The sequence below is a fragment of the Delphinapterus leucas genome, chromosome 16 (genome assembly GCF_059928025.1).
Source record: "Delphinapterus leucas isolate spDelLeu-1000000601 "Yukka" chromosome 16, BTC_Dleu_Yukka2, whole genome shotgun sequence".
Classification (NCBI taxonomy): domain Eukaryota; kingdom Metazoa; phylum Chordata; class Mammalia; order Artiodactyla; family Monodontidae; genus Delphinapterus; species Delphinapterus leucas.
Window position 1 is genome coordinate 24,325,327 of NC_143144.1, and position 27,740 is coordinate 24,353,066.

General features: G+C 41.7%; 1 protein-coding gene across 1 annotated transcript in view; it reads left to right on the plus strand.

The window, feature by feature from the left end:
• LOC111183455 (hexokinase HKDC1) overlaps window positions 1-27,645 on the plus strand; it is an 80,164-nt gene extending 52,519 nt beyond the window's left edge. The window contains exon 18 of the mRNA XM_030759254.2: window positions 737-27,645. Within this exon, the coding sequence (XP_030615114.1) occupies window positions 737-884 (148 nt within the window). The 3' untranslated portion in view covers window positions 885-27,645. The remainder of the gene's footprint in view (window positions 1-736) is intronic.
• Window positions 27,646-27,740: the final 95 nt, after the last annotated feature.

Here is a 27,740-nt window from a genome sequence, read left to right on the forward strand (position 1 = left end):
CTGTATAAAGTTATAGCAATGTTATTGACTATGTTCTCTATGCAGTATATTATATCCCCCGACTTACTTATTTTATAACTGGAGCTTGGTGCCTCTTAATACCCTTCATCTATTTTGCCCAACCCTCTAGTCTCCTCCCTTGTGACAATCACCAGTAGTTTGTTCTCTGTATCTGTAACTGTTTCTGTTTTGTTTGTTCATTTGTTTTGTTTTTTAGATTTCACATATAAATGAAATCATGTAGTATTTGCCTTTGTCTGACTTATTTCACTTAGCATAATACCCTCTAGGTCCATCCATCTTTTTGCAAATGGCAAGATTTCATTCTTTTTATGGCTGAGTAATATTCCGTTGTGTATATATATACCATATCTTCTTTATCCATTCACGTATTGATGGGCACTTGGGTTGCTTGCATATCTTGGCTATTGTAAATAATGCTGCCGTGAACATAGGAATGCATATATCTTTTCTAATTAGTGTTTTTGTTTCCTTTGGATGAACACCCAGGAGTGGAATTAGTGGATCATATGGTAGTTCTATTTTTAATTTTTTGAGAAGCCTCCATACTGTTTTCCATAATGGCTGCACCAATTTACATTCTCACCATCAACTGATGAGTGGATAAGCAATCTATTTTCCATCTATGCAATGGAATATTACTCATAAAAAGGAAGAAGTACTGATACACGCTACAACTAAGTGCTGATGACGCTTCTCTTTTTCTTTCTTATAGCTTTTCTCGGATATTGCAGGAAACTGTGAAAGAACTAGCTCCTCGATGTGATGTGACATTCATGTTGTCAGAAGATGGGAGTGGAAAGGGAGCAGCTCTGATCACTGCTGTGGCCAAGAGGTTACAGCAGGCACGGAGGGAGAACTAGGAACCCCTTGGGGTTGGGCCGCATGTGCCTTGGATACTGACCAGCCTTTCCTCTGGCAGATGAGTTGGTCAGAGACCAGCAGGCAAGCTTCTGGCTGACTTCACCTTCTGGATAGCCAAAAGAGAACCCCAGGTTCTTGGGTACTCTTAGCATTTTGTTACTGGTTTTCAAGGGCATTAAATGACATCTCCGTTTGGCATGTTTGGACCAAAGATGGGCCAACTTATAAAATCAAAGCATTGGGCCCAAGAGATCCCCTTTCAGCAAGTCTTTCAGTTGAGACCTGAGCTGTTAGTTCTCTATGGCTTTGGGTCCTGTGGCTGCTGGGTTCGGAAACAAATACACGATCTGCCCATGTGGCCTGGCTGGCTGAATTCCCCACTGGGATGCTTCAGCCATTGCTTGTAATAGATTGAGCCATCTACTTGTGGATGCACATTTGAGAGGGATAGGGGCTTAATCAACTGGAGATTGAATCTAACATGTCATTAACTTGTCATGTTGACTTCAAGCGTGAAGAGAGAACAAAAACTTTGGAGTATTCAGCCCCAGGATGAAGAAGCGTTGATTGCCAGGGAGCCCTGTAGGAAACTTGTCATGCTTAAAGTGAGTTATATCAGCACCCTGTAGGATTTTGTTTCTCAGTAAACGTGTGTGATGGGGAGGGTGCTGTTTGGGGCACCTGTTATCATTTTACATGTGGTTTTTGTCACTGCTGATAATTGTTTTAAGGACTGTTAGGTATATGAAATCCAGTAAATGAATAAAAATATTTCATTTCCCAAGAATCTTTGCATGAGGTTTTAATATTTCATCTGGGAGGCTTGCTTGGTAACTTCACGCTCTGTTGGTGGAATGAGGGACCCATAGAGTCAGAAGTTGCTGACAGCATCTCTCTAGTTCAAACTTCTTACCAACAGGGGAAAAATATATGGAATATCTTCTATAATATCTTTGACAGATTATCCGAATTTCATTTAAATGAATACTTCCTGTGACTGGGCATTTACCACATGATCCTACAGCTATTGCTTTTTTTTTTTTTTTTTGCGGTACGCGGGCCTCTCACTGTTGTGGACTCTCCCGCCGCGGAGCACAGGCTCTGGACGCGCAGGCTCAGCGGCCATGGCTCACGGGCCCAGCCGCTCCGCGGCATGTGGGATCTTCCCGGACCGGGGCATGAACCTGTGTCCCCCGCATCGGCAGGCGGACTCTCAACCACTGCGCCACCACGGAAGCCCAGCTGTTGCTTTTGAACAGCTGGAGTTGACCAGAAGTCCTTTCACCCTCCAAACTAACCTCTGCCTCTCTGGAACTCGGCCCCTCCCACATGCCCCATCAGTCTCCATTCTACCCTCCAGAACTAAGAGGAATTGGCCTGTTCCTGACCATTTTCCCAGTGGACATCCTCTCTCTCTTTCTCTTCATTTCATCACCTACCCCACACCTCTCTGCCCTTTATCTGAACCACCCATAACTTTCTACCTTGTCACAGAGTTATCTGTATGCATTTCTTATTTGGCCTAGTAGATTGTAAGATCTTTGTTAGATACATTTTTGTTTTGCCCCAGTGAACTCAGTGCTGTGCCATTCTTATTAAATACTTACTGGATGGAGGCATGATTGAAATAAAGTGTTCCAAGAAATTTTTCTTAGAAAAAGTGGAGACCATTGTCACGGGAAACAAACTGAAAAGAATAATATTCCAGATCATCCAGGTTGATTTACTCTGATTTATGTACTTATTCCTAGTGCTAAATGTCACCATGTGCTGAAGCAGGATGTTCAGACAGACAGAATGGAGGAGGCTGGAGGAGGGTAAGAGAGAGGCCAGCTGAGGCTGGGGACAGATGAGGGGGGTGAGGTTCCCTGGGAAATATTTTTTCATACATTTATGAAACAGGTATGGAGATACTGTTGTGGACGGGTTCTAGATTTACCAAAATGAACTTTTTTGTATTTTAGAGTTATACCTCTCTGCAGAGATGTTGTGTGGATTTGTTAAAATTATGTTTCTGTGTTTTGAGGTTCTGCTTCCTTGGGGAAATGTTTCACCTTAACAGATTTTGTCTTAGTCAACCCCAAACCTTGTTGTCCTTGTTATCTTGCCCCAGTTCTCCTCTTCCTCGGTAAGACACCCCCAGCTCCAAGTCCCGCTCTCTCCTGGCTCTGCTGCGGGGTCTCTCCCTTTGCCATCCTACCTGGATGGACGATCTGGTCCAGAGATTCAGGGAGTTGCGCCACCACATTCTCCTACAACCTGGTCTTTCAGCACATGTTTGGTAGGTTCAAGGTCACCTGGCCTACTTGTTTTTCAGTTTTGGTCTCTTACAAGAAAGAGAAGCCCCAAGGTATCTATCCCAAGGTATGTAGGCAATCTTGTATATTCTGACTAATTGATAGCATCATAGAATCCTTGAACCAGAACGGAACTGCAGAGAGGGCAGACATCCATTTTGCTGTGTTTGGACAGGCCAGCCCCTGAAACACCCGGGGCAATGGAGGGCTAGTCAAAAGTTTACTAGGCAAGACCAGCAACCATGCAACCAGGTAAACTGTCCTTGTGCAAATCCCACAGACATCCTCTTAGGAAGGGCTTCGTGATCATCTACATTTTCTACCCCTGTGGTGACTCTCTGTCAGTAACCTTTTGGCTGGAAAGAGCTGATGAATATAGATTTAAGAACTAGATTTTCCCCATGATTCTGACTCTCCAGAACAAATGACCTCATTCCCACTTGTCTGTCTTCAGAACTCTTGTTTCCTCTTCCTTCCATTAGCTGGAATGGGCACTCCATGAGAATAAGGACTTGGTTCTGAGTTTTTCTGTTCTCCCCAGAGCCTACCACAGTGGCTGGCATTGAGTAGCCATTGGACAATTCTCTAAATGAATGAATGAATAAATGCTAAAACAAGCACGTGAATGAATTATTGCTCTCCTTTGAATCACTCCATTCTTCTGTCTCAGCCAGTGGCACTTGAGCCTTATACACAGTAGACACTCTATAAATGATAGTTCAACAAATGCTAAGCCCTGTTCTAGGCACTGAGGACCCAATGAAATGTAAGGTACCATTCCTGCTTTGTGAGAACTCACAGGCTAACAGGGAAGGAAAGACATATAAATATATGCTTTACAATATGGTAAACAGGAACAAGATGAACACACAATTCGTGACCATGTCCTGCATCCTTTAGATCGGGAACTCTCAATCTTTGTGTGTGTGCACGCATGTATGTGTGTACACACATGTGTGTGCATGTGCACCATAAACCCCTTTGGCAATCTTATGAAACCTATGGATCCTTTCTCAGAATGTTTTTAAATGCATTAAATACCTAGGATTACAAAGGAAGTCAGTGGTAGTGAATTACAGTTATTAGAATATTAAAGTGGTAGTATGGTAATAGATGTGCTTATTTGTTAATGCATTCTATGCCAAGTTCCAGCAGGAACCTAATAACAATCATAATTTTCCTGAGGAGTGTAAACAGTATTTTGAGACATTTGTAACAACAGCACATATATGAAAACTTCCATGGTTCCCACTGGAGACAAAGTTACAGGTGCTGCTAAAACTACTGTGGTTTGCTGCCCACATTCATAATGGATGGAGAGGCTAAATTTCAATTAGAGGTGATTGAAATAAAGTTGAAACTCTTTTCCAGAGAAGTTTATGAACTCCTCGCTTTGAGAGTCCCCCCTCCCCACCCACCCCTCACCATGGGGCCCAGGTTAATCATCTCTGATCAGAATGTCCTAATAGAACTGGCACATTTAGGGATAGCATCTTAGATGGCAGAAAGGCAGTATGCTTGGATTCAGAAGAACTAGGTGTGCTGTTTAACCTTCCTGAGCTTCAATTTCCTCATGTGCAAGAGGAGACTTTATAACAGCCTAACGTGGTTATGTGAACAACACAAGCTAAACTGTGGACATGTGGATAAGCTATGAGCCGTTTGTACACGTGTGAGGGGGTGTGTTAAGGTCGGTAGCCATTGTTGGGGGCCCGTCTTATCATGGGTATGATCAACATTAAGGTCCCTCCAAGCCTATTGTCCGAACATACGGCTGGCTAATGACTGGCAACTGGGGGAAATGCATTTCTCACAACCCCTTCCTTCCACCTCTGACATCTTGATATTCCCTCTCTTGCCATTTCACAGTTGAAATTCCTGGTGAACCATATTTTATTAGAGAAAGGAGGGGACTTGGGAGAGGTTGGGTAATAACAGGGGAATCTGGTAGCTCATATCTGGGGTGAAATAGGAGAGGCGATTAGAATAGAAGAGTTGGATTCTTTTCTGGTCCAGCCAGGGAAAGAATGAAGCTGGGGAGAAAGTGAAAATACTAAAAAATCTTGCAGGTTTTGTTTTTGTTTTTCCTAATGAGAAGGAAAGAGATAGGGAGAAAGGTAGGTTATTGACAACTTGGAATCAGCATGGCTTGAGGGATTGACCTAAAGAACAGGGATGGACTAAGCACAAAGGACAGTTCCAGCGTCTACGATTCACATCATGGTCTATTTGTGGCCCAGTTCCTAACAAGTCACCTCTGTGGTAGCTAGCATGGTCTAAAGTGGCCTTTCACAAAGTATGTTCACAGTTTAACTGGATGTTCCCAAGTTCACCAGTTCCTGGAGTCAGTCACCCTTTCCTTTAATACTTAAATAAGATGGCTTATTTCTCCATCCCACTTACTACAGAGAGGTCTCTCTCCCACCCTAGTATTTCAGCAATTCCTGGACGGAATGCTGATATCTTCCCTTTACTCCTCTAATTCCTGTCTCCAGTTTGCTTCCCCCCATCTCAATTGATCCCACACTTCCTGCAGCTACTTCCTCTCTGTTTTGCCGGCTGTGTGGAACTGTCTCTTTTTGATTCCCCAAAACACCGTTAACTAAAGGCCAGTGGCAGGAACAGACTTGGCTAAAGGTTTGGGGATTGTGGAGGGAGACTACATCACACAATAGGAAACTATTTTAGTTTTTAATTCTTTTTTGGCCATGCCACACGGCTTACGGGGATGTTAGTTCCCCAATCGGGGATTGAACCCGGGCCCTGGCAGTGAGAACGCCAAGTCCTATCCACTGGACCAGCAGGGAATTCCCAGGAAAAAACTTAAATATGAAATACTAGATATCAAAGTTCTATGACCATCCCTGCCCCAGAGAACTTCTCACTGGCCATCTTTCTCCATAGGCTCTGCTGGCTACATGTTTTATGGATTCTTCCCACTTTCTCTGGAGACTTCTTTCTCCTCTTCTGTGAATTCTGGACTCCTCCATAAAATGAAAACTTCCTATAGTTTTATTTTACAGAGTAAGTGATTCTCCTATGGTCTCAATCCACTCCTAGGGCAGCCCAAGGGACCACACCTTTCCCAAACAAAAAGGCCTGTTGAGGTGTTTGGATGAACACCTTTGAGAGAAATAGAAGGATTTTCTCTCTAAAAGGAATTATTCTGTTCTCTTAGAGTCAAGCTACAACGAGCGTTTTTCCTTGACATATAGTAAATTGCGTATATTTAACGTGTATAATTTGATACAATTTGATGACATCATTACCACAATCGAGATAATGAACATTAACCACCAAAAGTTTCCTTGTGACCCTTTGTAATCCCTCCTTCCTGCCCCTCTCTTCCTCCCTCATACTTGGGTAACTACTGATTTGCTTTGTTTTTAATATAATTTCTTTTGCACTTTTTAGAATTTTATATAAATGGAAGCATACGTTGGTACACTTTTTTGATCTAGCTTCTTTCACTCAGCATACTTATTTTGATACTCACTCATGCTGTTGCAAGTACGAAGTGTCCATTCCTTTTATTGCTGAGTATTCCATTGTGTTAATATACCACAGTTTGTTTATCCATTCATCTTTTCATGGGTATTTGGGTTGTTTCCAATAGCCAATAGTTTCTGACTATTAAAAATAAAACAGCTATGAACATTGTATACATACAAGTCTTTATATGGGTATATACTTTCATTTCTCTTGGGTAAATACCTCAGAATGGAAAAGCTAGGTCATTTGGTTAAATATTTAGGCAAAAGCCAAATTATTTTCCAAAGTAGTTGAACCATTTTGTTTCTTTAAGCTCCATTCATAAATGAAATCATATAGTATTTGTCATTGTCTGGCTTAGAATGTTGATTTCTTTAAAAGTACCTTAGTAGGTTGCCAGTCTCAGGACTGATGTTAAGAAAGAGCTGTTTTGGTAATTGTATTGATGTTGTATTGCATCTGTAGATCAATTTGGGGAGAATGATCTCTTTAAACTGTTAATTCTTCCTAGTCATTAACATGGGATGTCTCTCTTTTGATTATGTCTTCCCTGATGTTTTCCAAAAAGCTTTGTAATTTCCTATATAGGTCTTGCACTTTTTTTTAATCTTAGGTTTATTTTTAGGTAGTTTGTAGTTTTGTTGTGATTATAAATTAAGTCCTTTAAAAAATTTTTTAGTTCCCGATTGTTTGGTTGCTGATGCAAAGAAATGCAATTGACTTTAAGAGTAAATTGCAAAGATCATGACCCTTTACCCCTAAAAAAGTCATCATGTATTTATTGGGAACAACAACAATCTCTTACAAAACCACAGTGCAATTATCTAATTTAGGAATATCTTATTATTTCTAGTTATTTAGATTATTTTGAATTTTATGTATTGACAATCATATAATCCACAAATAATATCAGTTTTATTTCTTCCTTTCTACTCTTTTCATTTTAATTTTCTTCTTGTCTTAATTTAGACCATCTAAATCATACAGTGCAATGTCGAAGTGAAGTGATGTTGGTGAGCATCTTTGTCTTATGCCTGATTTTTATAGGGTATACCCAAACACTTCCTCATTTAGAATAATTTTTGTGTATTTTCTTAGGAGTAACTTTTATCAGAGTAAATAAATTCTCTTTCGATCATAGTTTATGAAGACTTTATTTTCCCATGATCAGGTATTGAAATTTATCAAATTATTTTACTATGTCTATTGATATATCTTAATTTTTTCTCAATTGCTTACAATAATGAGTACTATTAGTTTAATAATATTAAACCATCCCTGCAGCCCTGAGATAGACCCATCTTGGTCATGGTTCATTACTGTTTTTATAACTGTTAGATTTGATTTGCTAATATTTTATTTAGAACTTCTGCCTCTTTATAAGTGGAATGAGCTTATAAACTTTCTTTTTTGTACTGTCATTGTCTTGTTTTTGTAGGGTTATACTAGCCTCATAGAATGAGTTTTTATTCTCTGGAAGAATTCATTGAAAGTTTTGTGGAACTCACCTATAAAACCATTTGGGCCTTTTATTTTCCTTGGGGTAAGATTTTTAATTACTGCTTCAATTTTTTTGAATAATCAGATTATGCAGGCTTTCCATTTTTCTTAATCAAGTTGGTAGATTGTATTTTTCCCAGAATTTATCCATTTTGTCTTCTTTTTAAAATATATTTGCATAAATTTTTTAGATTTATATATAATTCATGTAACATAACATGCACCACCTTAAAGTATAAAATTCAGTGGTTTTTAGAGCGTTAACAAGTTGTGCAACCATCACCAGTATATAATCCCCGAACATTTTCATCATCCTAAAAACTCCATACCCATTAGCCGGTCACTCCCGTTTCTTCTAACCCCCAGCCCCTGGCAACAACTGATCAACTTTCTGACTCTATGGATTTGCCTATTTTGAAATTTTCATGTCATGGAATCACACAATATGTGCCCTCTTGTGTCTGACTTCTCTCACTCAGCATAATGTTTTCAAGGTATTCATTCATGTTGTAGCATGTATCAGAACTCATTCCTGTTAAATGCCAAATAATTCCATTGTATGTGTATACAACATTTTGTTTATTCATTCATAAGTCGATGGACATATGCTTGCTTCTACATTTGGCTATTATGAATAATGCTACTATGACTTTTTTTAATAAGTTCTTGTGTGAACATATGAGTTTGATTCTCCTGGATGTATATCTAGGGATGCAATTGCTAGGCCAAATGGTAATTCTAAGTTTTAACTTTTTTTTTTTTTTTTTTTTTTGCGGTACGCGGGCCTCTCACTGTTGTGGAGCACAGGCTCCGGACGCGCAGGCTCAGCCGCTCCGCGGCATGTGGGATCTTCCCAGACCGGGGCACGAACCCATGTCCCCTGCATCGGCAGGCAGACTCTCAACACTGCGCCACCAGGGAAGCCCTAAGTTTTAACTTTTTGAGGAACTTTCAAATTGTTTCCCAAAGTGGCTGTATCATTTTACCTTCCCACCATAGCAGTGTGTGTGTGTGTGTGTGTGTGTGTGTGTGTGTGTGTGTGGTGTGGTGTGGCATCACACCACCACATCCTCACCAACGCTTGTTAGTATCAGTCTTTTTGATTATAGCCATCCTACTTGGTATGAAGTAATATCTCACTATGGTTTAGATTTTCATTTCCCTAGTGACTAATGATATTGAGCATCTTATTATGTACTTGTTGGCTATTTGTGTATCTTCTTTGGAGACATGTCTACTAAAATCCTTAGCACATTTTTAAAAATTAGTTATTCCTCTTTTCATTGTTGATTTTTAAGTGTTCTTTATATATTCTGAATTCTAGACCATTTTCAGATGTATGGTTTACAAATAATTTCTCCCATTTTGGTGAGCTGTCTTTTCATTTCCTTGATAGTGTCCTTTGAAGCATATAAGTTATAATTTTCACAAAGTCTGATTTATTATTTCTTCTATTTGTGCTTTTGGTGTTATATCTAGAAAACCACTGCCTAACTCAAGGCCAAGAAGATTTACCCTTATGTTTTCTTCTATGAGTTTTACCTAATTTGCCTTAAGCCTACCCAATGAATTCATTTTTCTTTCTTTCCTCCCGTTTCTTTCTTTCTTTCTTTCTCTCTCTCTCTCTCTCTCTCTCTCTCTTTCCCTCTCACAAAATACTATATGAAAAAGGCATATCACAAGACATGACTAGTGGGAGAGCACAATAAATTATCACGAGCATAGATTAAGAGAAAATGGTTTTTCAATATTTATATTGAATATATTCAATTGAATATATTCAATATTTATATTGAATATATTCAATTGAATATATTCAATATTTATATTGATTTCCAGTTTTACTGGGTAGTGATAAAAGAGAATGTTTTATATTGTATGACAACATAAAACAAATTGGTATTTTAAAAATTGTTATTGAGATATAATTGACATATAGTATTGTACTGTATTAGTTTCAGGTGTACAACATGACTTGATAGATGTATATATTGCAAAATGATTACCACAATAAGTTTAGTTAACAATTTTTTTTCTTGTGATGAGAACTTTAAAAATTTACTCTTAGTAACTTTCAAATATACAATATGGTATTGTTAACTATAGTTGTCATGGTGTACATTACATCCCCAGGAGTTATTTATCTTATAACTGGAAGTTTGTACCTTTTGACCACCTTCACCCATTTTACCCATCCCTTTATGCCCCACCTTTGGTAACCACCAATCTTTTCCCTGTATCTATGAATTTTTAAGATTCTACACATAATTGAGATCACATGGTATTTGTCTTTGTCTGATTTATTTAGCTTAGCATAGTGCCCTCAAGGTCCATCCATGTTGTCACAAATGGCAGGGTTTCCTTCTTTTTATGGCTGAATAATATTTCATTACACATAGATACCACATTTTCTTTATCCATTTATCCACTGATGGGTACTTAGATAGTTTCTGTGTCTTGACTGTGTAAATAATCCTGCAATGAACATGAAAGTGCAGATTATCTTTTCAAGATAGTGAAATGGTAGTTATCCTTCAGATAACTACCCAGGAGTGGAATTGCTGGATCATGTGGCATTTCTATTTTTAATTTTTTGAGGAATCTCCATACTGTTTTCCCTAGCAGCTGAACCGATTTACATTCCCATCAACAATGCACAAAGGTTCCCTTTTCTCCATATCCCTCCCAACACTTGTTATTTCTTGGGTTTTTTGTTTTGTTTTGTTTTTTAATAATAACCGTTCTAATGGGTGTGAGATGGTTTTGTAGTTTTAATTTGCACTTCCCTGATTAGTGTTGTTGAACATCTTTTCATGTATCTGTTGTTGATTTGTTGTTGTATATCTTCTTTGGAAAAATGTCTATTCAGATCCTCGGCCCATTTAAAAAAATTTTTTTTTCTATTGAATAGTATGTGTTCTTTATATATTTGGATATTAACCCCTTAGCAATACATGATTTACAAATACTTTCTCCATCCTATAGGTTGCTTTTTCATTTTTTTGATGGTTTTTCCTTTACTATACAGAGCTTTTTAGTTTGATGTAGTCCCACTTGTTTATCTTTGCTTTTTGTTGCCTTTGCTTTTGATGTCAAATCCAAAAAGTCATTGCCAAGACCAATGTCAAGGAAATTATACCCTTGTTTCTTCTAGGACTTTTATAGTTTTAGAACTTACATTCAAGTCTTTAATCCATTTTGAATTTTTTGTGTATAGTGTAAGATAGTGGTCCAGTTTCATTCTTTGGCACATGGCTGTCCAGTTTTCTCAGCAGCATTTGTTCAAGAGATTGTCCTTTTCCCACTGTATACTCTTGGCTCCTTTGTTATAAATTAATTGACCATATATATGTGGGTTTATTGGTCTGTTCAAATTCTATATTTCTTTATGATTTAGTCCTGGTAGTTTTATGTTTCTAGGAATTTATCTGTTACTTCTAGGTTGTCCAGTTTGTTGGCATATAATTTTTCATAGTAGAATCTTATGATCCTTTGTATTTCTGTGGTATTAGTTAAAACATCTCTCTCATTCCTGATTTTATTTACTTGAGTTCTCTCTTTTTTTCTTGGTGAGTCTAGCTAAAGGTTTGTTTATTTTGTTTATCTTAAAAAAAACCCACACAGCTCTTAGTTTCATTGATCTTTTCTATTGTCTTTTTAGTTTCATTTATTTCTGCTCTGATCTTTGTTATTTCCTTCCTTCTGTAAACTTTAGGCTTAATTTGATTTTCTTTTTCTAGTTCCTTGAGATGTAAGGTTAGGTTGTTTATTTGAGATCTTTCTTGTATCTTAATGTAGGAGTTTCTTGCTATAAACTTTCCCCTTAAAACTACTTTTACTGCATCCCATAAGTTTTGGATTTTTAAAAAATTAATTAATTAATTTTGGCTGCATTGTGTCTTCATTGCTGAGCGCGGGCTTTCTCTAGTTGCAATGAGCGGGGGCTACTCTTCGTTGCGGTGTACAGGCTTCTCATTGCAGTGGCTTCTCTTGTTGCAGAGCACAGGCTCCAGGTGCGTGGGCTTCAGTAGTTGTGGCACGTGGGCTCAGTAGTTGTGGCTTGCAGGCTCTAGAGTACAGGCTCAGTAGTTGTGGCGCAGGGGCTTAGTTGCTCCGCAGCATGTGGGATCTTCCCGGACCAGGGCTCGAACCCGCGTCCCCTGCATTGGCAGGTAGATTCTTAACCACTGTGCCACCAGGGAAGTCCCCCCATAAGCTTTGGTATATTGAATTTCCATTTTCATTTGTCTCAAGATATTTTTTGATTTGTCTTTTGATTTTTTCTTTGACCCATTGGTTGCTTGGTAGCATGTTGTTAAAGCTCCACATATTTGTGAATTTTCCAGTTTTCTTGTAATTGATTTCTAGTTTCATACCACTGGATGGACGAGATGCTTGATATGATTTCAGTCTTCTTAAGCTTGTTAAGACTTGTTTTGTGGCCTAATATATGATCTGTTCTGGAGAATGTTCCTTGTGTGCTTGAGAGGAATATGTATACTGCTGCTTTTGGATGGAATATTCTGTATATGTCTGTTAAATCATTCTTTTTCTTTCTTTTTGTTCCTCTGATTGGGTGAATTCCACCCCCCTGTCTTTGAGTTTGCTCATCCTTTCTTTGCTTCATCTAGTCTGATGTAGAACTCTGCTATTGAATGTTTCAGTTCAGTTATTGTGTTCAGTTCTGTGATTTCTGTTTGGTACTTTCTTATATTTTCTTTCTCCTTGTTGAAATTCTCACTTTGTTCGTGCATTGTTCTCCTGACCTGGATGAGCATCTTTATGACCATTATTAGAACTCTTTATCAGGTAAATAACTTACCTCCATTTCATTAAGATCTTTTTCTGGAGTTTTATCTTGTTCTTTCATTCGGAACATATTCCTCTGTTTCTTCATTTTCTTTGACTTCCTGTGTTGGTTTCTGTGCATTAGATAAAACAGCCACCTCACCCAATCTCGGAAGAGTGGCTTCCTGTAGGAGATGAACTTTATCCTTCAACCCTGCCTTAGTTCTTGGTTGTCTCTCAAGCCTTTCTGATTGTCCAGGCAGCCTTCTTTGTTCTTAGTGGCCCCCAGCAGTTGAGGGTGTGCTGTGACCTGTCTGTGACTCAAAGGGGAGGATCTTAGTCAGCACGTAGATGTAGGCTGATTGGAAGCCAGACCCCCAGGCAGCAGTTTTTAAAGTATGCAACTCTACCTCTTTCAGGGGAAGACTGGGACATGGGCATTTCTATGTGCTCCCTCTGCGCTGAGCCCTGGGGTAGGGGGGATAGCTAGTTAAGAACTGCTCCTTTGTTTGCTGTTGTCCCGTTGACCTGTGAACACAAGCGCTGCTGGCCACCAGAGCCAAGCTGTCAAGGGATGTCTCCTCTGGGCCACAGCCACAAAAGCCAGGATACCAGACGTGCACACAAGCTCCTTTCAAGGAGACACCAGAAACCTGGGGCTAGGGACTTTCCTGGCGGTCCAGTGGTTAAGACTCTGCGCTTCCAATGAAGGGGGTGCGGGTTTGATCCCTGGTCGGGGAACTAAGATCCCACATGCAACGCGGCACGGACAAAAGATAAAGGAAGGAAGGAAGGAAGGAAGGAAGGAAGGAAATAAATAAGTCTGGGGCTAGGCAGAAGGAGAGTGCAAAGATGGCACCTGCAAGTCTCCTCCAGGCAGACTTCTCTTTCCCAAATTTATAACACTTCAGAAAAATCTTCCTCTGAATTTCCACTCTAGCCCACAGTCTCCTCTACTGCCCAGCACATAGTAAATATTCTGTGAAGGAACACTGGCAGGTGGGGAAAACCAGCTGTGCATGTTTTGTGACAGGTGCACATGTCTGTGCGCCTGTCAGAGTAGGTTGGCCTCTGCTCTGACAACTCGCATCTCTATCAGCCCATGCCCAGACTCAGCAAATGCCCTCAGAGACAAAAGCAGTCACTCATCTCCACTCACCTTGGAAGAGTTCTTTCTGCTCTGGAATTTAGTTCAACTAGACTTCCTTCTATCCATAGCTTTCCAGTGTCTCTAAAAAGAGATATGATTTTGTTAGTTTATCCATTTGTTTTGTAATTGTTACAGTGAATACAATGGTCTGCTGTTACCTTCTACACCCTAACCACTGATTCTAAATATTTTAAATTCCTGTTATATCTTATTTCACTTATTAGTTATTTAAAAGAGATTTTAAGTTTGTACTTTCATAATTTCCAAAACTATGAAGTTTTAAAATTTATCATTTTGTTATTAACTTCTAACTTAACTGTGTGCTGATCACAGAATATGGCCTGTATCAGGGGTTGGCAGACTTTTTCTATAAAGGGCCAGATAATAAATATTTTAGGCTTTGTGGGCCATATAGTCTGTGCCATTGTAGCACAGAAGTAGCCATGGACAATATGTGAATGAATGGGTGTGGCTGTGTTCTAATAAAACTTTATTTACAAAACCAGGTGGCAGGCTGGATTTGGCCTGCAGGCCATAGTTTGCTAACCCCTGGTTTATGTTATATTCAGAAATCTATTAAGGATTGCTTTGTATATATTTTTATGTGTGCTTAAAAAGAATATATATTTTCTGATAAAGAGTTATATATATTTATTAAACTTGTTAATTATGTTGTTCAAATCTTCTATATCTTTGTTGATTTTTTTTGTTTGCTTGACCTAACAACAAAGAGAAATATATTTAAATTTCCTCTTAAAATATGGATTCGTCAGATTCTTTCGGCAAGTCTAACAATTTTTTTTTTTAACATCTTTATTGGGGTATAATTGCTTTACAATGGTGTGTTAGTTTCTGCCCCATAACAAAGTGAATCAGTTATACATATACATATGTTCCCATATAAGTCTAACAATTTTTGCTTTAACTCTCGAAAGGACAAGGTATTAGAATTGGAAATGCCTGAGGCTAGTTAAGCCTCACCTGCTTTGCCAGCTCTTTACCCAAGCAGGGTTTATATGCTGACCTTACTCCATGGACCCCTGTACTGGAGTCTGAGATATTCCTGCCCATAGTGAAGGAGCAGGAAGCAATTGTCTTAGGTTATATGCAGGGAGAGGCAGGAGCAAATTTTAAATAACTCTTCTCTAATCTTCGCTATTTTTCACCTATAAAAATAGACATTTCACATGGTACAGTTGATACACACGGATATGGTTGTTTTGTTTGTTGCAGTGGCAATAAAAATGGGATTCTACTCTACACATTACTCTGTATCTAGCTTTTTTGGCTTAACAATACATCGTGGATAACAATTATGATTTATGTCTTTTTTTTATAGCTCTTTATAAGCCTAAATAAAATAATAATCACCAGGTACCCCAGTGCTGATAACAACGTAGTATGTTTTGTAGTGAACTGTGGAGGGACAGAGGACAGGGCTGAATCTGAGGGGGCAGAGGAAAGGAGATTGACATTTCCCAGAGAAACTGACAGGTTAGCCAATGTCCCAGGTCAAATCCATCTTCTTGGAACCACCCGGCATTTCCTCTGGCACCTAAAGCACTTGGCATAAAGCAGTTACTGCTCACATGGTGGCTGCTTGGCTCATTTTCCTCAGGTATGTGTATGCTTAATCTGTGTTCTATCAGCTCTTTGAGGGTTTCATAGTTCTACTCTGCCCTCCCACTCCCCACTATTCACCCATGCCCTTTGCCTCCTGTGCCTGGTACATAGAAGGCAGCACTTACTGGGTGAAATTGGAAATCCGTCTCTCCTCTCAAAGAGGGCTAGAGCTACTTGGTCAATCTCTGGGCCCCAGATTCTAGTCTACCTAGATTTCTGAGTCAGCTGGTGAGGCCAGCGAATGCTTCTGGGGGGAACACAGGCTGGACTGTCCTGGGATTGAAGCTTGGATCTGAATGGTCAGACAGTGTCTGGAGTTTTGCACAAAAGAGAATTGAATGTGGATCAGCTGGGAGGTTCTTGTGATAGCCCTGGTGCCCTGCGCCTCCAGGGGACTGGAACCCTGTGGGAGCACATAGCTGGCATTTTTTGCTTGAGATTAGGAAGTCTTTTGCTTCCTCTGTGTAGAGGCTTGAATTCAATGGACTGTTGTGGTAGGATGGAGTCTTTTTTTTCAGTATAAATGAGAGGTTTGGCTCCAGTTTTTACGAGGTGGTGGGCAAATGAGCTGTCTCTCTGGCGTTGAGTGGAAAGCCGGTTTAAGAGCATGTGGTCACATTTTTGTCTGACATCGTCAAGAGCATAGAGAATCTGTGATTCCAGCCTCAGAAGAGGGAGCTTTTATCTCTGATGTGATTCTCCAAAGACCATCTTTATGCAAGAAGTGTCAGAGCCCCATTTCATAGTAAGTTTCTTTTGATGTTTTATTTTGGTTGAAGATAAATTTCTTATCATCACTCAAGGACTGACATCATCTCCAGATGGTGGTGTCCAGAGAGCCTTCCCAGGCCTGGGAGGTGCTGAGTGGTGGTGGGATAACCAGGCTGAGCGGCAGGTCCCTGTGTTGTATTTCTTCCTGGGCTTCAGTCTGGCTCTCCCTGGGCTAATCATCTCTCTGCCCTCTTCTTTGTGTTGCAAAGGATGTTGGGAGAGTATGAGAGTGCAAGTTCAAAAGAGAATTTAATCTGCTCTTTCACACTCTGCCACAATTTGTTTTCTCTGGGCCTTTTGTTAGCATAGTCTTTGGAGTAGAACTTGCCTAGGGTTTTCTTAGGTTTCTCAATTTTGAGAAGAAATCGTGTAGTGCCCAACTGCAAGTAGACTGAGGAGGGTGGACTGGGATTGGATGTGCAGAGTGGTGAGATGAATGGGTGAATGAACATACAATTGGTTGGATGTGATGAGGAACCTCAGAATGACACAAGAAACATGCTCTGAGGACTGTTTCTTCCAGAAACGAAGTAGATCCTGGCTGTAATGTAGTTACATAAGCATTGATAGTTTAAATGTATAGTCCTAAAACGTCTTCCTAACCAACCAAGTCACGAATGCACGACCTGAAATAAACCACATGCTAGAGGTGTCAATGAGTTAGGGAGCATGGGAGGCTTGGGCCAGGGTTAGGAATCAGACCCTGTAACCTTTGTTGAACATTCTCCAGAATGTGGGCCAGTCCGCAAGGCCACCCTCATGTCAACCAGCCCAGCTGAAGGGCACATGTACTTGAAGTAGTTTCTGTCATGTTCACTCTTGCTTTAATGAAAGCATTCATAAGTCTGGGGTCTTCTCTTATATTTTGGTTGGTCAGTGATTGGGTCTTCACTAAGAACTCTGGATAAGCATGATTATCATCCTTGGGAGGTCATGGGAAAGAAGATTTTTTTGCAAGAATCCACAGAACTAAGGCTGATGAAAGTCAGAAGGAGGCAGATTTCATCTCAGACATGACCAGCCAACAACGGAAAAGGCTACTTTAAAGGGTGAGATATCACCTACCCAGATCTTGTCTTGCATGGAGATAGGAATAGGATATGAGGTGCCAGGTTCTTTCCAGTTCCCCAAGATTATGCTTTTACCTCCTGGAGTCTCATACCTGGGGCAGTGAATCTCTGAATTGCTAAAATGTTGGTATTTTATCCCCCATCCTCAACCCCATCAAGCCACTTGTCCCATTTCTCTCTACAGCTGCAGACCCCTACCAGGCCTACTCTCAGAACATCATCTATGAATTCCTCTATGAGGACCTATCATACTTTTAGTGGGTGAATCCACTTGACTGTAGGCATCTGGAACATGGCTCTCCACTTCAGCAGGTTGCAGAATGGCCACGAGGACTTGTTAAACACCAATGGTTGGCTCCATCCCCAAAGTTTTCAATTCGATAGTTCTGTGGCAGGGCCTGAGAATGTGCATTTTTAACAAGTTCCCAGGTAATGCCCCTACCACTGGTCCAGGGAGCAGACTTTGAGAATCATTGCCCTAGAGACCCAAGCCAGCCCACTCTCAGTAAGGCCCAAATCTGGAGGGATGGATTAGTAAGTGTTAGGGCACATCCTCCTCCTTCGTTCTTCTCTCCTGTTCTTTTATCAAGGCTCACTTCTCCCTGGCTCAGGGGCCTCAAAGGAAACTCTGACAGAGGCTGATGCATCCCAGACCCAAAGTCACTTCCCCTGGGAAGCTGTCCATGCACTTCCGGGCTCAGGTGTTGTGCCTCCCCTTACTTCCTCCTGATGTGACCACGCCCAGTTCACAGTTTGTAACTATAATTCATGTGACTTCTTTTTATTTTATTTTATTTATTTATGTTTTGGCTGTGCTTCGCAGCTCATAGGATCTTAGTTCCCCGACCAGGGGATTGAACCTGGGCTCTCAGCAGTGAAAGCACCAAGTCCTAACCACTGGACCACCAGGGAATTCCCTCTTGTGACTTTTTAAAAAAATTAATTAATGTATTTATTTATTTTTGGCTGCATTGGGTCTTTGTTGCTGCACGCGGGCTTTCTCTAGTTGTGGCGAGCAGGGGCTACTCTTCGCTGCAGTGTGCGGGCTTCTCATTGTGGTGGCTTCTCTTGTTGGCGGAGCACGGGCTCTAGGCAGGCGGCCTTGGGTAGTTGTGGCTCGCGGGCTCTAGAGCGCAGGCTCAGTGGCTGTGGCACACGGGCTTAGTTGCTCCACGGCATGTGGGATCTTCCTGGACCAGGGCTTGAACCCGTGTCCGCTGCATTGGCAGGTGGATTCTTAACCACTGCGCCACCAGGGAAGCCCCCCTCTTGTGACTTCTTAATTAACCTCCCTCTCCTCCAGAGACTGTAAGCTCCATGAGGGCAGGATTTAAGAACAGTAGGAAAGAGGTGGAGGGACAGTGGTAGATCACCCAGGACTGTGGAAGAGGGTGGAAGAACAGGGGTATTTTTCCTGAAAGAAGCTCCTAGTGACGGGAGGAGGTAGGAAGGAGGTGACCTGGGACAGTCACTAGGACTTTTGGCTCAGGTCTACCCCAGCTCAGTCTGGCACCAACATATGAGGTTTACCTTCTCTATTTTTTCCACCAATCTGGTCATTTCATATCTCCCCAGATTTAAAAACCTGAGTTGGTGTTTGATTCCACTTATACGAGGTACCTAGAATAGTCAAATTCATAGAGTCAGAAAGTACATGGGTAGATGCTAGGGGCCGGGGGGTTGGGGGTGGGTAGGGGGAATGGGGTGTTAGTGTTTAACGGGGACAGAGTTTCAGTTTAGGAAGGTGAAAAATTCGGGAGATGGATGATGGTGAGAGCTGCACAACAGTGAGAATGTACTCAGTGCCCCTGACCTGTACAGTTAAATAGGATTAAAAGAGTATGTCTTATATTATGTAACTTTTACCACAAAAAAACACATTAAAACAAAGTGAAAGAAATGGAATGAACCTTATACAAGTTTCAAAACTTACAGTTCAATTTTTGTGAACTTGTTTAATGAATACTGTATTGAATTTGGGTTAAACATATTCACATGTGTTTCTCATGCTTAATTCTGTTATTTACAGGGTGTTTTCCTTCTACATACTTTAGACTATAAATGCTTGACTTAAATAAATAAATAAATTAATTAATTAATTAAATAAAAATAAAAACCTGAGTTGGTTTTACTAATTCTGAGCTACTTGCCAGCTCTAAGCCTCAGCTACTGCACCCGTAAAATGAAAAAGTAAAGCCCCAAGGTGGGAGAGATCCAAGTTCAAAACCTGGCTCTGCTTCTGCTGCGTTTCCATGAGTACCTGACTCAACCTCTCTAAGCTTCAGCTTCCCTGGGCCTAAGGAAATAGTTTTCTACTTCCTGACGTTGTTGGGAAGCTTCTGGAGTCAATACACAGGAAGTCTTTAGCACAGTGCCTGGCACATGTGAGGGCTCAGTGCACACAGGTTGCCATTGTCATCACCATCTTCACCGTCCTCTTCACCACTGTCACCATTCTTGTCCTCCCCACCCAAAGCTCCTGTTAGGGCCCAGTGGGACAAAGAACTTTATAACCATAAAGCAGCCTCTGAATGTCAAGGACACCAAGGGCCCCAGCCCCTGACCATGAGGCTGCAGTAACATCCCCTTCATTGGAAACAAGGCTCACACCCTTGCTTCCACAGGATGGTGGAGCAGGCTTCACCCCTTCCAGTCCTTTGGTGACCCTTGATACTGTGACAAATGCATCTTTTGTCCCTTTCTGTTCTCAGGACTCCAACTAACCAACCAAAGAACTGTTACCCAAGAGCATTGTTCCCAAGGAAGAAAAGAGCCAAACACCCACACACACCTGCTTTGTGCCAAGAATCTACATTCGGGTTGCAAGGCAGCATATGTTGTCCTTTTGGAAAAATGAAAGTGAGACCAAGTGAAGAGCCAGTAGAGGTGTCTCAAGTCATCCCAAGGCAAGTGAGTAGGCGGCCAAACCCTGGTGGTCTCACTTCTCCCCAAGCCACACCCTCCCTGACCTTTGCATTAGGCACCTTCCTGTCCTTCTCTGTAAAACAGGATGAATAAAGAGATACTCAAGTCTCATGATCTCAAAGGGTAGATCCTGGAGTTTAAACCCACTTACTTGACTGAAGAGGCCCAGAGAGGGACAAACACTTTGCCAGGTTACGCAGTGATTTTTAGCTGGACCCAAACTCACTTCAGTTAGGTCTTTCTGTTTGAAATAAGAGGGATAATGTTATCTACAGTGTGATTATTTTTTTAAAGGTAAATGCTGTAGTGGTATTCACCATAGCTTAATAGACTGTAAAAGGCCTGTCTCCGCTGAGTACCATTTGCCCTTCTTATTAACCTCAGTGTCTGAGCTGATGCTCTGCTGTTGAAGAAGAGTGTAGTACAGGGGTGGAGAGTGCAGGAGCTGGAGCCAGCTGGATCTCCAATCTCAGCTCTGCTACTTACCTGCTGTGTGAAATTGGGAAGTTACTTGACCTCTTTGAGCCTCAGTTTCCTCATCTGTAAAATGGGATAATATTACTTATGATGTGTTCTAGTGAATTAATGTCTTGACTCATCTGTAGCAGTGCCTGACAAATAATATGCCCTCAATAAATGCTAGTTACAATTACCCCCAAGTGAGTTGCTTAAGGGAAAGATGGGAAGTCAATTGATTAGGGGGTTCCTGCTCTCTGATACAGAGCCGAAAACGATTCAAAGAAAGCATAGCTGGAAGCCAACAGCCATTGGTAGATGCAAATGAATAGTGGATTTTTCTGTTATTAAAATGCTGGGATATCAGGATCCCTAAATTCAGTTAAATGACACAAGAAATGAAGCTTTATTTTTAAAATTGAAGTAGAGTTGATTTATAATGTTGTGAAGCATCTGTTTTGAAATTGTGTTGTGTTTGCCAGCTTTTTTGGGAAGGGCAATATTCAGTTTACACAGATGCTTTAAATTCTGAGGAGGGAGTTGTAGGGAGATCTGTGTGAGTCCCAGAGAGAGGGCTGATGGGCTCCCAGGGGAATTGAGTGATAGAAGAATGCTGGCTCCCAGCAGGAAGGAGGGTGTGCATACAGAAGGAACCACGGCGGTGGGCCAGTGGAAATGACACCAATTTCTACATGAACTCTAGGCCAAGCAGTCTTTTGACAAAAAACAATGCTAGTTTGAATGACCTTCAAACTGAGTGCCCTGGGCCAGTCCCTAGGGTTTCTTTTTCCCCTCACTCCTGGGTAACAGCAGATAGGAAGCCAGCGAAGAAGAGGATGAGAGCATAATCTTCTCTGTCATACGACAGACCCATGGGGTCTTTAAGAAAGAAATACCAATGGGAAAGATGTAAGTTTATTCTCTGTTAGGTTGCTTTGGTGATCCAGGGCAGCGTTTGAACTAGACTTGGGAAGCTGCCCTGGTATCAGAGAGTGTGTGTGTGGAATTTGTTGATGAACAGGTTTGAATGTTAGCGGGCAGCTCAGCTCCTGCAGGCTCTCCTTGTAGAGGGCCTGGAGCTGGGGAGTGTGTGATTCTCCCCACCCCAGCATTCAGGATGCTGAGGCGTGAGGAGGGGTGGATGACATGACATAGACTCTGGAGGAGAGGCAGCCCGTGGAGTGGGAAGAGGGCTCTGGACTCTGTGAGAGTTGCACCCGTGCTTGTTCTCCCATGTCCTGCTGTGTGACCTTGAGCAAGTTACAGCGCCCCTCTGAATGTCAGCATCTTCATTTATAACTTAGGATCATATTATCCCCCTTGTAACGGTGTTACCAGGATCAAGTGAGAAAATGTATAAGTGCAAAAGCAACTCTTTCTTCTTATGGCATTATCAGTGACTATTGGGCAACAAAGTTTCTTTATGGCCAGCTGCCTTTCAGGTCATGCTAATAGCTCCCTTGAGGGATCCAAGTAGCTGTATGTGATCTTCACAATGACCCACTGAGGTAGACAGGAGAGCAGTTGATACCAGGTGAGACTCTGAGGCTTGGAGGGGTAAAGCATTTTCCCTGAGACCATTTAGGTAACAGGTGGTGGACCCAGGACTAGGGCAAGCCAGCTCTCTGACTCTTAACTTAGGACTCTTCTATGACAGCCTGCTCTTGGAGGGTTCAATCACCTATTGCTGCGTTAAAAAACCACCCCCATGGGGCTTACCTGGTGCCGCAGTGGTTGAGAGTCCGCCTGCTGATCCGGGGGATGCAGGTTCGTGCCCCGGTCCAGGAAGATCCCACATGCCGCGGAGCGGCTGGGTCCGTGAGCCTGTGCTCCGCAACGGGAGAGGCCACGGCAGTGAGAGGCCCGCGTACCGCAAAAAAAAACCAAAACAAATAACACCACCCCCATACTTTGTGGCTTAAAACAATAAGCTCATGATTCTGTGTTACAGCAATTTGGGCTGAGCTCAGCTGGGTGGTTGTAAAGGAAGATGTTTCACCTGTGTCTCTCCTTCTCCCTACTCACACTAACACTTCTGGTCACCAAATGGATGGGGTTTCTTTCCCAAACCAAGCAATTCTGTGACACCAGAATTATAGAATGTCCTCTAATTTAACTCAATTCTGACACCATCTACCGACCCCACAGGTTAAAGGCTCAGTCCCACAAGACTGTCTCCCCACCTCCACTTCAATGCCAATCACAAATCCAGGTTGTCACCTGTGTTTCTGACCAGTTGACTGTAGATCAGAGTTTCCCACAACCCCCGCCTCAAGTTTGATTAATTTGCTAGAGCAGCTCACAGAACTCAGGGAAACAGTTTACTTACTAGACTACCAGTTTATTATAGAAGGATATTATAATTCAGGAACAGCCAAATGGGAAAGATTCATAGGGCAAGGTATGTGGGAAGGGGCATGGAGCTTCCATGCCCTCTCTGGGTGCACCTCCCTCCCAGCACCTCCATATATTCATCAATCTGGAAGCTCTCTGAACCCCATCCTTTCGGGTGTTCAAGGAGGCTTCAATACACAGGCATGCTTAATTAAATCCCTGGCCGTTGCTGATTAATTTGTCCTCTAGCCTCTGTCCTTTCCCCATAGGTGGGGTGAGGGTGAGGCGGGGAGGGGGCTGAAATTCCAACCCTCAAATCACAGAATTGGTTCCCCTGGCAACCAGCCCCGTCCTCATTAACATAAACTCAGGTGCTGTTGAAAGAGGCTTGTTATGAATAACAAGACGCTCCCCTTTATCACTTGAGCTGTTTCAGGAATTGGAGCTGTTTGAGGACAAAAGACCAAATATTATAACCAAAGATTCTCCCATAATTTTTTATCACTTAGGAAATTACAAGGGCTTTAGGAGCTATGTGCCAGGAACAAGGGTTGAAGACCAAATATATATTTCTTATTGTAAATCACAGTATCACAGTGGTTCTGCAGATCTGAGGCAGATGTGACTGGTCTTGGTCGGACTCACTCCTGTATGTCAGTCAACTCCCTGGTTGGCTGGGGGCTGGCCTCAGATACCCACCTGGGATGACTGTTTCTGCTCCATTGTAGCCTCTCATCATCCAGTAGGCCAGCAGGGGCTTCTTCCCATGACAGCAGTGGCAGGGCTCCCAAGGGCATCAAGAGAGAGTAAGTCCCTCATGTGTAGGCACTTTTCAAGTTTTTTCCTGTGGCACAGTTGCTATTGGCCAGTCGGCCAAAGCAAGTCATTTGCCAAGCCCGGGTCTTTGTGGATGGGAACTACCCAAGGGCCCGGATACAGAGAGTCCTATCCATGGTTGCAACAATCTACCATGTGTACAGTGATGGGGGGAGAAGGTGAGTGCCAGGGCTCTGGTCTTTCTCCAACCTAGGATTCCGTGCCATGGGCCGGAGGTTGGTGTCCTCACTGTGAGAAGGCTTCTTGGATTTCTAAATATATATCGTTCAAGACATAGTTCCCCGCTCTTCACCTGCCACAATGCACTATAATTGCTCCTTAATTGTTATAAGCTCTGCAAGGGCAGGGACCATGTCCGTCTTTTCCACTACAGCGCTCCTAATATCTAGTACAAATAAATACTTGGTGAATGGACATTTGTATAAATTCTCTTTTGAGAATTACAGAGAGGTGTTTTCTCATGCTTCATAGTCGGGCTATATCTGGCAGCTTGATATCCCGACCCAGGCTTCTTGGGGTTAGAATGATCTCTGGCCCACTGTGAGTTGGTAAGTGCAGATGAAACATTAATAATAATAATGGCCATTTATTTAGTACTGATAGTTGTCGCTTATTAAGTACTTACTGTATGCCAGGCTCTCTGCATGACTTCATCTGCAGTGCCCATCAGGAGAGTTCTAGACTCTACTAGACCTCCAGATTCAACGACTGCCACAGGCCACACTCGGCCCCATTCTGCGTGCAAGGCTGTAAGACAGGAACCACAGCTTGCCGGCAGGGCAAGGCGGAGCGCTTCTTTTCTGAGGGAGTCCGTGTAGCAGTCCACAGACAGGAGGAGACAGGATCTCACTGGGCAGGTGCAGGATTCCCCTCTTGCTTAAAAGCCTCCTGCTCCACAGGAACCAAATTCTCTTGTAGCAGCTCCATAGGGACATGTTCCAGAGTCCCTGCAGGGGACAAGACAAGAGTCACCTCTCTCAGGAAGCCCAAAGCTATGGCATTCCATCTAGTATTTATAGTTCTTCCAACCCAGAAGCGGTCTACCAACTAGGGGTCATCTTTACCCTAGGAGATGTTGCTCAGAAATATATTTGACATACTACCCTTACAAGGTAAGCAAGGGAACAGAGCTAAAGCACTAACCTAAGGCCACATTCTAATGCAAAAGGGGGAGTTCCCTGGTGGTTTAGTGGTTAGGATTCCTGGTTTTCACTGCTGTGGCCAGGATTCAGTCCCTGGTGAGAGAATTGAGATCCTGCAAGCCGTGCTGTGCGGCCAAAAAGAAAAAAAAGTAGAAAAGGGTTACTAATTTTCACCTATTATTACCCCCGCTTTATAGACAAGGAAACTTAAGGGAAGTTCAGTAAGTGGCAGAGCAAGGATTGAGCCCAGGTCCCAGGCTGCATTGCTATTTTAACTGTTAGCCTATCTAGCATAATTAGGAGGAGAACATCTTTTTATAAAAACAAAGTTAAATCATAATTTACCAAGCAAAATCTTTGTTATGCTTAGATCATGTTCTACTTTGGACTGTGCCAGCGACTGGAATTTCATTAGCACTGGGTTGATGGAGCCTGTTACCTCCTGTCAGTGTCTGTGGAGCAAACTAATAGTGGAGCTGGGGATAAAACCAAGCAGGCTTTACACTCCCAGCCAGGTCCCTCCAAACCTTTTTTGGTCATGCACTCTATCAGTAAAATACTTTTGTAGGCATGTTCCCAAATGCATGTGTTTTAATTATTTTGAGATTATATACATGTATGATTTCATATATGTGGAATGTTCCAAATAGACAAATCCATGGAGAAGAAAGTAGATTAGTGGTTGCCAGGGGCTGGGGACTGCTGATGGGTACAGGATTTCTTTCTCTTTTTTTTTTGGCCACGCCACTCAGCCTGTGGGATCTTAGTTCCCTGACCAAGGATTGAGCCCTCGCCCCCTTCAGTGGAAGAGATGAGCCCTAACCACTGGACCGCCAGGGAATTCCCTACAGGGTTTCTTTTGGGGTTGATGAAAATGTCCTGGAATTAGATAGCGGTGATGTTTGCACAACCTTACAAATACACTGAAAGCACCGAATTATATACATACTTTGAAATGTGAATCTTTTGATATGTGAATTATAGCTCAATTTTTAAAAAATTATATACATTTAGTAATGTACTAAAAGAATATACACACTATAAAGAATAGCCTAAAAAAGTTACAGAGTGAGATTTAAAAAGTTGTAAATAAAAGTTCTGATAGTGTCTTCCCTCACCCCAACAAATTGCCTAGTGCTCTCCCTGTGGAGTCACTGCTCTAAACCACCTCTGAACAGGCTGTGCCTCCAATTATAAGCCACTTATGTTCTCAGTAAAAGCCCTTTTGCTTTCACAGCTGTTTTGAATTTCAGTACATTTGCTAATCAACCAACAAGAATGATGGTTAACTAACATATTTTGAATACATGCTAGGTGCCAAGCACTATTCTAAGTGCTCTGTTTATGTACACACACCTCATTCCTATGTGGCTCTGTTATTATAGTTATTATCCCCATTTTACAGTTGAGGAAACTGAGGTTCAGATAGGCTAAGTAACTTTTCCAGAGTCAAGGCTATTATGTAGCTGAGTAGGGCTCCAGACCAAGCAGCATGACCTCGAGGCTGTGTTCAACACCTACTATGTGCCTAGAACTGGGGACCCACAAAGTCCCCACACCCTGGGAACTTATTCTCTGATGGGAGAGGGCGGCGATTATCAAGTAAATATCAGACAAGTACTGATATTTCTCAGTTCTCTGAAGGATATACCACAGCCAAGTTCTGTGTCTTTTCTCATCCAGAAATTCTCGGGATGAAGGATTTAAATCAAATTTTGTTTAGGTAAACAAATAACAAAGCAGCCTCACAAATTTTGTTTATGCCTCTGAGCTGGGCCACGGAGGCTTTGGGGTGTCAGGGGTGCCAGGTATCCTGCCAAGACCAATTCTGGCAGAATTCACAAACTTTGAATCGGGATTCAGTGGCTGGATGCCCAGCTTACGCCAATGTTTAGTAGCTTGGACTCCTGGCTTACCCTCTGAGAACTGAAAAAGCCTCAAATAGTAGGGAGGCTTTTGGATTTGCTGCCGCACACTAATTGTTAGGCAAATCACATAATATTGTAAGCTGTTCATGATATGTAGTGACAATAAAATTGCTACGAATTTTCAGTTAGGCTATTTGACATTTATTGAATAAGGATTCTTGAATTAGCCTTTCTGTATATGAACTATAAAATCTTTACCCAGCGTAGCTAATAAAAAATGATGAGATCTTGATTAATTTGACATGAAAAGATTTTCATAATATATTGTTCCTTGGAAAAAAGTAGTTTTTAAAAGTATATTGTAGACAGTGTATGTAATATGCTCTCACACACAAGAGGGGGACAGTATATATTAAGATTTGCTTGTATAGGCACAAAATACGCCTCGAAAGTTATACCAGAAACTTATACCATTATTTGCCCAGTGAGGGCAACTGGGCGGCTTGGGAACAAAGGTTCAAGGAGGACTTTTCACCATATGGCTTTTTGCACCTTTTGAATATTAGAGTGAATGTATTGTTTCCAAGATAAAAGAAGAAAAA